The sequence below is a fragment of the Sabethes cyaneus genome, chromosome 3 (assembly GCF_943734655.1).
Source record: "Sabethes cyaneus chromosome 3, idSabCyanKW18_F2, whole genome shotgun sequence".
Classification (NCBI taxonomy): domain Eukaryota; kingdom Metazoa; phylum Arthropoda; class Insecta; order Diptera; family Culicidae; genus Sabethes; species Sabethes cyaneus.
The window spans coordinates 74,842,301-74,853,781 of record NC_071355.1 but is presented as its reverse complement, the minus strand read 5'-3'; the positions used below and the strand labels follow the sequence as shown (position 1 = coordinate 74,853,781).

The 11,481-nt window shown below is 38.8% G+C and overlaps 1 protein-coding gene across 1 annotated transcript; it reads right to left on the bottom strand.

Moving 5' to 3' along the window:
* Positions 1-2,055: 2,055 nt before the first annotated feature.
* Positions 2,056-3,162, bottom strand: LOC128743742 (chaoptin-like). The gene is made up of 2 exons (XM_053840394.1): positions 3,132-3,162; positions 2,056-3,075 (listed from the first exon to the last, which is right to left on the bottom strand). Exons 1-2 carry the CDS (start codon positions 3,158-3,160, stop codon positions 2,091-2,093), a joined length of 1,014 nt encoding a protein of 337 aa, XP_053696369.1. The 5' UTR covers positions 3,161-3,162; the 3' UTR covers positions 2,056-2,090.
* Between the last annotated feature and the right edge of the window lie 8,319 nt (positions 3,163-11,481).

The window sequence follows — 11,481 nt, the reverse complement described above, 5'->3', positions numbered from 1 at the left end:
TTTAGCGATATGGTATATAACGGGTGGCAAAGAAAATTTTGGAATTTATTTATCAAGCTATCAAAAACAGACAAAGCTATTGGAACAAAATCTGATTTACTGAGATTACGGTATATTGTTCATAGTTGAAAAAAGTGAACATTTGGAAACGGTCCGTAATCAGCTATTCGGCGAAACTTCCGTTTGATGTCGGAACATTTTATGGTCGGAGCATTGTAGTCGATGGCCGTCATGTCAATTTCGCGAATGCTTCTCTTGATTCTACCAATCAACTTTTTGTAATTCGTGGCTCTCCAGTTATTTTTGTACACCAAGGAGCTCAAAATCCCGAAGAAATCTTCGATCGGGAGACACTAAAACAGATTTGTCGGGTTGTGGCTTTTGGGTACAAATGGGATCGAATGGGTATTTATGAACGATGGAGATTTTTTGGCGTAATGGATGATGCCTTATCCGGCCAAAACACGTATTGTCCATCTGCATGATGTTTTTGTAGAGACGGGATCAAAATTTTTTTCAAACATTCGTTCTGGTACACATCTTGATTCATATCCAAACCAAAGGGCTTGAACCTTGGCTTAGAAATATCTCTCTCTGAAATGGCAATGTACAGCATCACTTTCTATTCAAACTTATGTTTCAACTTGTATTTTATATTCGGAGATGCAGTAAAACTATTCATGGAATAATATTGATCATTTCTGGAAACGTGCGTCTTCGAAAGTGGGAAGTAAGTTTCATTTTCCAAAACAAAGCATTTTCCGGAATATTTTTTTTATCAACCAGCGGCATTGAGATTTCAGCGTCGAAATCTGTCCCTTGGTGTATTCCAGGCCTTTTATTTTTTTCGGCGCTTTATTCCGGCTCTTTTCAATGTTTTGCAGATGTACTGGTGGAAGCAGTTGAACTTTTTTGCGGTATCCTGTTAGCTCATGGAATCCTTGTTGCTGAAGGCACGAGAAAGAGAAGTCCTTCTGCGTTTATAATTTTAGCTGTTCTTCCACTACCTTACTTGCGAGTAGCTGTTGGGGATCTTAGGATATGGTTAATAGTCGAAGCCGTGACATTTTCGCTTTTAACATGTTGTACCGTATACTTGTTGCCGAGATCTTTCTGTAATTCGTAGAAGTGTACAACGCGCTCGCGAAATGTCTCTTATTTTGACGCCATTTTGAGCTAAACTTGGCAAATATAAACACAACAAAAAATACTGGCAGAAATAGAAGAGAATTTAAAGGAGAGCTAACACTTACACAGTCTCATCACTTCCTGAGCTTGTTTGTTATTGTGCTTAGGGGCCTCGAAAAAGTTACAAAATTTTAGTTGCCACCCGTTAGACAACCGCATGCTGCTGAACTCCGACAAATGTGAAATCATTACATTCTTCAAGAAATTACTTGGGAATACTGCTCAACACTAAGCGTCATTTGTTCAAACAACATGTCGAATTTATTGTCAACAAGGTCTGATAAAACCTGGGATTCATCATGCCTATCGCTAAGAACTTCCACGATTATTGCATCAAAGCCCTGTATTGCGCACTAGTTTTTGGGCTTATTGCTCCTATTATGTAGTACTTTGCTAGACCAATTGCCAGTACCTTGCTGAAGTTCATAACCATTTTGATGACCCAAACGTTAGCACCCTTGGGGCACGTCTGATCAATCGCACGCAACGGCTCTACCCGTTGATGATGTAGACGTTCAAGAAAAATCAGCCATCGACTTTGTAAAACACACAATGCATTTATTGTTTCGTTGCAGCATTGACAAAGCTATAAATCAACAGAAGAACGGAAGTGCTACTTTTCTACTAAATACGTATTTTGATATTGAATCTACAAAACTAAAATTGAAAAAATTAAAATCTTATTGCAATATATGCAGAAGCAACAAATAATTTAAATGTTTTACACCTAAAAGTGAACCATGATAGCTGCTACTAAACTTTTTTCGGTTACAATCTGAAATGAGTGATTAAATAATGTTTACTTTTCTTTTTCTGTTTAGTTTTCAATAGCCCGACTCGTTTAAATTAAATAATTTATATCAGCTTTAAAATAAAATTACGGTACTTTCATCTTATATGAATCAAAAAAACACGTCCACCTTATCCCTCCGAACTCCCACCAATATTTTCCCCGAATCACCTTCGCCATTTTTCGTCAGCAGCTCCAACGATGGGTCCCCGGAAGATATGTTCAGTGGATTCTCGCGCAGCTGATTCGTTAGCTGTTGAATCGCTTCCAGTAGCGGTGTTTCCGTCAACAGACTGATGATGCTAGCCGTTGTGTCCACCGTTGAGCTGTAACAGCACAATCCACCCTGACGAGACTCACTGCAGCCGTAATCGATACCAACAGCGACAATTCGGCGCTCCATGATATCCTTCCGAGCGCGATCTACCCACAAGCAACTCCACCGATTCCCGATCAGTCGTACCGTTTTCAGACGTGGAAAGGATCTCGGGAAAGCATCGAACCGCTCCAGCTGATTGTAGCTGATCCAAAGATTCTTCAGTTTGGCGAAACGCAAATTCGCGGATGCATCAATCGAAGCGATGTTGTTTACCGATAGGTCCAAATTTTTCAATTTCCTCATAGTTGAAAACAAATCCAAATCAATATGTGTCAGTTGGTTCTGAGAGACATCTAAAGTATTCAGTCCAACGAGAAACTTCAGAGCACCGGATAAGTTACGCAATTTATTTCTAACTAATTGCAGTATTCGAAGTGCTTCGTTTTCTTCAGCAACCACTTCAAAAGTTGTTAGATTCGTCTGTATAACCAACAACGTTTCTAAGTGATACGAGTGGAATGTCATATTTGGCACATTTCCATACATTAGCGTTAGAAATCTTGTATGAGCGAATACTTCAAATAGACTCTTGTTCCAGTGAGCCACGTCGTACGACTCCAGGATCAGTTCGTTTGGTTTGCTTAAACTGTATTCATCAGAAATGTACGAATTTAGAGGAAACTGAACACTGTTTAAATGAATTGCGCTTTCCTTGTTCGTATGCCGACCGTTCACAGCTCGGCACATGATGTTCGGCACCAGCTGACCGATTACTAACCTGTGAACGTAATTACATGTAATAAACTTGGTAAGATATGCTAACGTAACACTTACGTTAAAATAAAACTAGAAATGATCGCCATAGTTGGTGTTGCTATCTGTCACTTTAGATTAGAACTGTTTCGTGTGAAGCAGCAAAAGCGTGAACGTTGTTTGTTTTTATGTAACAATCATTCACGGTCTATACTTGTATGTGTATCGGCATCATAATTCTTGATAATAATAGCTACCACCATCATCTTGCAGATGAACCAGAATATATAATTTAAATGATATTACCTACTGTTAAATGGAGCAAGAGAGATGCCGCACTGCTGTGAACTTTTTCATTGTAATCAATCACATTCATCCACACTTGTTCTCTAATTACCGGGGGAAACAGTTGTAGACCGATGCAAACACTTCGGTTTTACGATGAACTTAATGGTTACCATTTGCACTCTCTATTTTAGTTCTAGTCTAGATAATTATAATAACGCGATTATTATTATTATTTTGAATATCATTTATTTGGCATGGTTCAACACAATTTTGTTTCAACGAGCCAGGTAGAAGTTAACTGACGTTACAGCTGATCTGGTTCACGCTTACTAGAAAAAAATCCATCTCGGTGTTCTCTGAACGGAATTCAATACCCAGCCTTAAAGCCCAAGCAAACCAATTAATTGTCCAAGACATCTTGTAGGATGGCCGCTGCAGATCGTCAGCGCTGTAGTAGAAAACACAGTTGTCTGTTATCCTGCATGAGTTTGCGTTCAGTCTCACGTGCTTCCAATCCTGCAGAACAACATTAATCTCAAGAAACTTGTTAAATAAATGCAAGAAGTGTCCCCTTGCGAGGCTAAGTAGATTTTTCAACAACTTAAATTTGATTCTGTTCTGGCTCAAGATCGTTACTGCTTACGCGATACGAGAGCAACAGATAGTGTCCCGGAAACGCATCGAAAATAATCTGTTTTCACAAGAACAGCAGGAACCTGACATATTTTCCGCAAAGCACACCTTCCATCCAATCTTCTGCACCTTCCAATCTGCTCCTTCCAAATTCTTGAAATAATTCGTCAGCGATCATATCATGTTGAAAACACCGGTTCCCATCCACTACTACCCCAAGTAACCAAAAGTTCCGATAAAAGGGGATTTTTGGCTTAATCAGCCAACGAAATGATCATGAATAGAACTCTATTCAACTTCATTTTTAAGTAATTAACCGTACTTTCAAGTTCGTATTTGATGTTTAAACTTCGAAGGGAATACAAAGTAACTTCTAACAGAACTAGAAAGTTCGCAAAAAGTTCGCTTAAGTCGCTATATAGAACACTGTTCAGCCTAAAAAGAAACTCCAATAATTTTCAAAATAAAAAAGATTGGGGAAATATTTTCCCACTTCTTCCTGTTTTGCAGATTCATGACATTTCTCATTAACTAAGGTATTTAATTTCGGTTAATAATCGACTGTTTTTTATAAATATTAATTTATTGTAACTTACCACATACCACCAACATAAAAACCTCGGGGGATTTGAACTCGAGTACGTCTTTTCGGTAACTTAGACGCATACCACTGCTCCGTTGCTGGAATATGCCATTTGCATCGTTTTTACTCGATGTGCTAATTTCTCATTTATCACAGCCCCGAAACGAACTTACCCTTAAGAACAACTCATCGGCAAAATTCATGTCACTAGCGGCGTCAGAGATGGCGCAATATCGCATGAACCGACTTTACAAAAGTTAGGAGGAGGCGGAGGTAGAAAATGGAAAAGTATAAAAATAGAACTACAACCTTGAAGTTCGGTTAATTACAAGTAAAGCTGCTTAGCAAGCTATACCTCCATAGACATAAAGCTTGTTAACCTTCCTTAGACACCATTATCCGAACTCTAAGTTACTTTCAAGTTGTATGTTGAACTTTTAAGCTGCATGTTGGACTTTCAAGTTGCTACAGCTATTAACGGTACTTTAATGAGAATGAAGTTCGGTTTACAAATGTAGTGTCTGGTTGTTCAGCAAGAAAGTTCTGCGGAACTAAATTTGAACCAAATATGAACTTTCAAGTTTGTTCCTTAAGTGAAATTCGAACTTTTGGTTGCTTGGGACTACTTCCAAACTCTTGAAATTATTTAGTTAAGTGCCGCTGCTAGTGGTTCCTTACCAGTTTGGTAGAGTTTTACCGGGAGTCAGTCCTTTCCGGCGTCTTTATTATTAGTCTTTAACTGTTCGACATCGGGATCCGGAAAGTTGCCATCGTTTGAGGGCACTTCGGAATTATACTCTTTTCCATCTCCTTCTGTTATATCCCCATTAAGATGCTCATCAAAAAATTGCTTTCACTTGTTGATCATCTCACCACACCCACTTGTGATTAGGTTCCCCTCCTCGTCCCTGCACATATTCATCAGACTTCGGTGCGTAACCTTTACGAGTTTGGTCCACCTTCTTATAGAACTTGCGCGTGTCAACACCCTGAAATACAGCAATCCCTCCAATAAGGACGCTAATAGGGACCACGTTAATGGAATCTTGGTATATCTTGGTGGTATATCTTGGTTAATGGTATCTTGTGCTACTGACTATCTAAAAAGTTGCGGTCTTCGAGAAGGTTACTCAAATGACTGCCACCTTCAAGATGGTATGGAAAATAGTGCAGAATTGACTCAACGGATGGCGCTAGTGTATTTGTGATTTTTTTTGTGTTTAACTCATGATTTTGGCATTGTGCAAGAAGTTGCTTTCTTCGGAAAGGTTGTTTAAGTGACAGTGGTTATTTAACTAATTGTGGAATTAGCTAATATTTTGCTTGTTATTTAAAACAATGCTGGTCATTTACAAAAATTCTCTGTAAACTACAACGTTGGCAGTCGATGAAATTCCATAGAAATTTTTCACTGCTCGCATTTAACTTGCAACGGACATGAAAAATTCACTGCAACATGCAAAAGCTGAATTACTAAAAGTAACGTTACGTATGCCGTTGACTTATTACATTATTAATGCTGTGTGACATTAATGCCTATTAAGTTGTTTCGATTTAAAAACAAAATAGTGATAAAAATGCAAATATAATTGTTCATAAACCATTGAACCATGAACAATATACCTGAAAATGTGTTAACGTGACTGAGACTAATTGAATAAGTCAGTTGGTGGGATTTCTCTGGCCAGTTAGGAAGTAGCATTAATAGTTGGTAGATCAGCACGATGGGTTTTTTGCAGGCAGTGAATGTTGCAAGAGAATAAAATTGAGCGTTGACCGTTGAGCGTTCATCATCGCAAGATACAGCCTACATAAGAATACTATATACTAGCTGACCCGACAAATTTCGTATTGCCACAAATTAACCTGTGTTGTACATAAATCATGATTCTCGGATGATCTTTGTCACAATCTCAAGTTTTGGAAGTTTCTGAGGAGTTCGACCTTAGATGATTCATTTTGGCAGTTACGTAACTATGAAAGCATGCCAGGTAACTAATAAGCATCACCAATGCTATTCAAATGCAGGCCAATAAGCATTTAAGTCACCTTAAATGCTAATTAAATGCTATTTTGACAAATTATACAGCTACTTTACTGATAACCTTCTTATAACGCTAATTTACAGCTTATTACCGACACGAAGAATTTGAATACAATTTTGGATGCCAATTTACAATACCTATGCAGTCAAAAAGCTAATATACAACAACGTGCAGTATAAAATGCCAGATACGCTGATTTGCTGCTTATGTTAATGCTTATTAGTTACCAGGAATGGGTAGTTTAATATACAAATTTGCAATTTTTCCTCACAGTAAAGTAGAAAACAACTCCCCTGTCCCCTCATTGCATGGTCAGAAAGCGGATAGTAATATTCGCCATGATTGTACAACATTTCGCCGAATATCATTTTGCGAAAAACCTTTAGCGGAATGTACCATTTCACGGAAAACTTTTTTGTGGAAAGTACCATTTCGCGATCCTCTCCTTAGTCGCTGTTGCTCGTTCCAGGAAACCCAGGTAGACCTAGGAAAACAAATAAAACTAGACAGTAGTGATTTCTGCGGGGAGTTGCCTCCCCCCAGTGGGCGGCGCTTCCGACGGCTGGTCACCGGCAACACTCGCGGCCGTCTCGTCCTGATTGATCTAGTGTTACTATAGATAGTTTTTGTGGTTTTGTTATTGAATGTTTTATGGAAGAGTCCCAAATTTCTCGAGTTCGATTAGTTTTTGAGTGTCGCAAAAATTTCTGTTTTATTTGTATGAGAGTCCATATCCCCCTACCACAGGGGTGAGAGGTCTCTAACTATCATAAAATAAATTCAAGACTCCAAAATCTCCCACATGCCAAATTTGGTTCCATTTGCTTGATTAGTTCTCAAGTTATAAGGAAATTTGAATTTCATTTGTATGGGAGCCACCCTCTTAAAAGGGGAAGGGGTCGTAGTTCACCATAGAAAAAATGTCTGCCATCTAAAACTCCCACATGCCAAATTGGTTCCATTTGCTTGATTAGCTCTCGAGATAAGAGAAAATTTGCATTTCATTTGTATGGAAGCCTACTCTCTTAAAGGGGAGATGGATCATAACTCGCTTCCTAAAGAGGTAGGGGTCTCAATTCACCATAGAAAAAAATCTCGCCTCCAAAGCCACTTACATGTCAAATTTGGTTCCATTCGCTTGATTAGTTCTCGAGTTATGAGGAAATTTGTTTTTCATTAGTATAGGAGCCCCTCCTCCTATACTAATGAAGGGGTCCTAGTTCACCATAGAAAATATTCTTGCCTACAAAAACACCCACATGCCAAATATGGTTGCACTTGCTTGATTAGTTCTCGAGTTATGAGGAAATTTGTATTTCATTTGTGTAGAGCCCCCCCCCCCCTCTTAAAGTGGGGAGGGTAAAATATTTACCATAGAAAATATTTTCGCCTCCAAAAACCTCCACATGCCAAATTTGGTTCCATTTGCTTGATTAGTTCTCGAGTTATGAGGAAATTTGTATTTCGTTTGTATAGGAACCCCCCCCTCTTAAAGTGGGGAGGGGTCCTAATTCACCATAGAAAATATTCTTGCCCTCGAAAACTTTCACATGCCAAATTTGTTCCATTTGCTTGATTAGTTCTCGAGTTATGAAGAAATTTGTATTTCATTTGTAGAGGAGCCCCCCCTCGTAAAGTGGAGAGGGGTCTTAATTCATCATAGAAAAAATTCTTGCCTCCAAAAACACCTACATGCCAAATTTGGTTCCATTTGCTTGATTAGTTCTCAAGTTATGAGGAAATTTGTATTTCGTTTGTATAGGAGCCCCCCCTGTTAAAGTGGGGAGAGGTCTAATTCACCATAGAAAATATTCTTGCCCTCGAAAACTTTCACATGCCAAATTTTGTTCTATTTGCTTGATTAGATTGACGAGATTAAATATCTTGGTGTTATTATTGATGACAAACTCAAGTTCAATACTCATATTGACAATGTCATCAAAAAGATTGCCAAGAAGTACGGGATTCTCTGTCGTTTGAAAAAAGAGCTGAATACTTTCAGTAAGATTCATCTCTATAAATCAATCATCTCTCCCCACTTAGACTTTTGCACTTCCATATTATTTTTAGCGAATGAATCACAAATATCGAGGTTACAGCGTTTGCAAAATAAAATCATGCGTTTAATTTTGCGTTGCAATAGATTCACTTCCTCAACGCTGATGCTGGATGCTTTGCAATGGTTGTCGGTGAAGCAACGAATTGTTTTCTTGACAATGGTGTTCATATTTAAAGTAGTTAACGGATTGCTACCTCGATATTTGTGTGATCGAATTGTAAGGGGTAGTGACATCCATAGATATAATACAAGAAATGCGGCAGAGATTAGAACACCTAATTTTATAACTGGTGCTTCTCAAAATTCTTTGTTCTTTAAAGGAATTAAGATATACAATTCGATACCTAGGCACATCAGACGTACAACGACGCTATCAGAATTTAAGAGACAATGCATTTCACACGTAAAGGCTGTATTTTGAGCTTAAATGATATTTGACGAAGTTCTTGCAACTGATTATTTAATTTTGACACCTGTTATTATAGTATTTTTTTTTTTAGAGATTAATGAAGCACAATGAAACTATTATGTTCGTCATCATGGTGATGATGGATTTTGTAATTGTTAATGTAGTTTAAAAAAAAAAAGAGAAGTCTTCAAAGGTTTGAGAATCGCGCGCGATAAACAGATATAGAGGACTGATTTAAAAATTTGACTGTTCTTGCTATTAGAAATATCTGACTTAACTACTAGTAGTTGACAAATTCGTGATTGTTCAGGAAGATTTGGATGCTTCTGCTTGTTATTAGATGTATAATTTCCTAGCCAGTCAAGGATTTTTTCGGGTTGGAAATTTTCTTGATTTCCCTGGGTGGGGATGCTCTTATAAGTCTCATACTAAGTTGAAGGTTGGACTTGTGCTTTGCTTGCTGATTACAGCGGGAATGGCCTCGTCGGGACTGCTTCGATTTAGTAGCGGACTAAACTGGGTATCGGCTTAACCTAAATTATATGAACATCTTGGTAACTGACAGTAGGTTGCAAATTGGTACTGAAGATTCTTGGTTTGGCAATAACTTGAAAAATTATATATTTTTAATAGTTATAACTTGTATTTGAATACTATCGAAGGAATTTATATCTGTGTTAAAAACCAGATCGTTTTGTTTGTTTACCTGGTTCAAATGTATATTCACTAATTATCTATTAGATAAATCGACTACCTCAAACCTTTGTAGGGGAACGAGGTGGGCTCCATCATCATCATCATTAGTTCTCGAGTTATGCAGTAATTTGTGTTTCATTTGTATGGGAGCCCCCCCTCTTAGTGGGGGGTGAGGTCTCTAACCATCACTAAAACCTTACCTGGCCCCAAAATCCTCTATATGCAAATTTTCACGCCGATTGGTTCAGTAGTTTTTGATTCTTTAAGGAACATCCCGACAGACAGACAGACAGAACTCCATTTTTATATATAAGATACACTAGCACCATGTAGTGAGTCAGTTTTGCGCTATTTTCCATGTCATCTTGAAGTTGACAGTCATTTGAGTAACCTTCCCGGAGACCACAACTTTCTACATAATCAGCTGCGCAAGATACAGCCTGTATAAGAATATTAAATATACACTAGCGCTACATAGTGAGACAACTCCGCAATACTATAATCCAATGTAAACCCGTCGATGTACTGAACAACTTTGTCGAAGACACCAACCTTCTGTACGGAGTTATTCCATGTTGGAATCAACTAAGTCAATTTCCATACGCTACGTAGACACCAATAGGGACGTTCGGCCGCGTTAATGGAATCACTCGAGGCCGTCCTTATCGGAAACGTTCTTATTCGGAACCGCGTTATTCGGGGGACTACTGTAGTTGCTCTAGCACTTCACGATCTCTGTCCTGCTTCTGATCGCCAACCTCCAGTACGCAGACAGGAATGTACACACGGTATTTCCGCGCAAAGAACTCACAAGCAGCGATCTTGTTTGTAAGCTTGCGACTTGAGACTGATTTTCACGCAAGTTGTTTGGCCACACTTTCAGAATCTCGGCCATGACTGAATAATGCTTAGCCAGGTCCCAAGACATTCAAAAGTTTCAGCTGATCCTTCTAGGTAGACGTAGATTGGAAGGGCTGATTCTTCTGACATGAATTTATTTTTCCTAGTAACTTAACCATCAGTACAAAAAAACTAGGAGAATACCGTCGTGGTTGGGCCGCCTTTTAGCATTTGCCCATAAATTCCGTTTCAAAACGAATAACGAAAATCTAAATACATCGTTGGAATATTCTAAGAATAAACTACATTTCTGGAAAATTTTAAACTGATTGCTTGAAAAATAATAAATTTATACGATACGTTTATTTATACGTTTACGAGAAGACAAAAAATGTTGTCATAGTCGGGCCTTGTTGTACAGGTTGGCCTTATTTACTTATGTGTCCATGTCCGCCGGTCCGGCAGAACAAAGGGATGAAATCAGAGATCTCCACTGCTGACGGTTACCCGCCAAGGCTTTTACCTGTCACCAGGACAGGTTCTCGTTTACAGCCCGGATGTTGTTGGCTAAGCTGCCATGAGCCTCTGGGTCTGCCTCTTCTACGCTGTCCTTGTGGATTCCAGTCGAGTGCTTCTCTGCAGACCTGTTCGCTCGTTTCCTCAAGGTGTGTCCGATCCACTTCCACCTACGTTCACGAATTTCTGTGGCTATCGGTCGTTGATGAAACCAACGATGGAGTTCCTCAATGGATATCCAGTTGTCAGGCTACCAGGCACGAATGATATATCGCTGACACCGGTTAATGAATACCTGCAGTTTTTGCGTTGTCTGTCCGCTGAGAATCACCACATTTCGCAGGCATACAGCAGTACGGATT

What these genes read in the sequence shown, in the direction of transcription:
- LOC128743742 (XM_053840394.1), bottom strand. Translation starts at nt 3,160, where the DNA reads ATGGCGATCATTTCTAGTTTTATTTTAAC. An exon ending in ATTTCTAGTTTTATTTTAAC is followed by an intron (nt 3,076 to 3,131) that starts GTAAGTGTTACG and finishes TTACGTTCACAG; the next exon opens with GTTAGTAATCGGTCAGCTGG.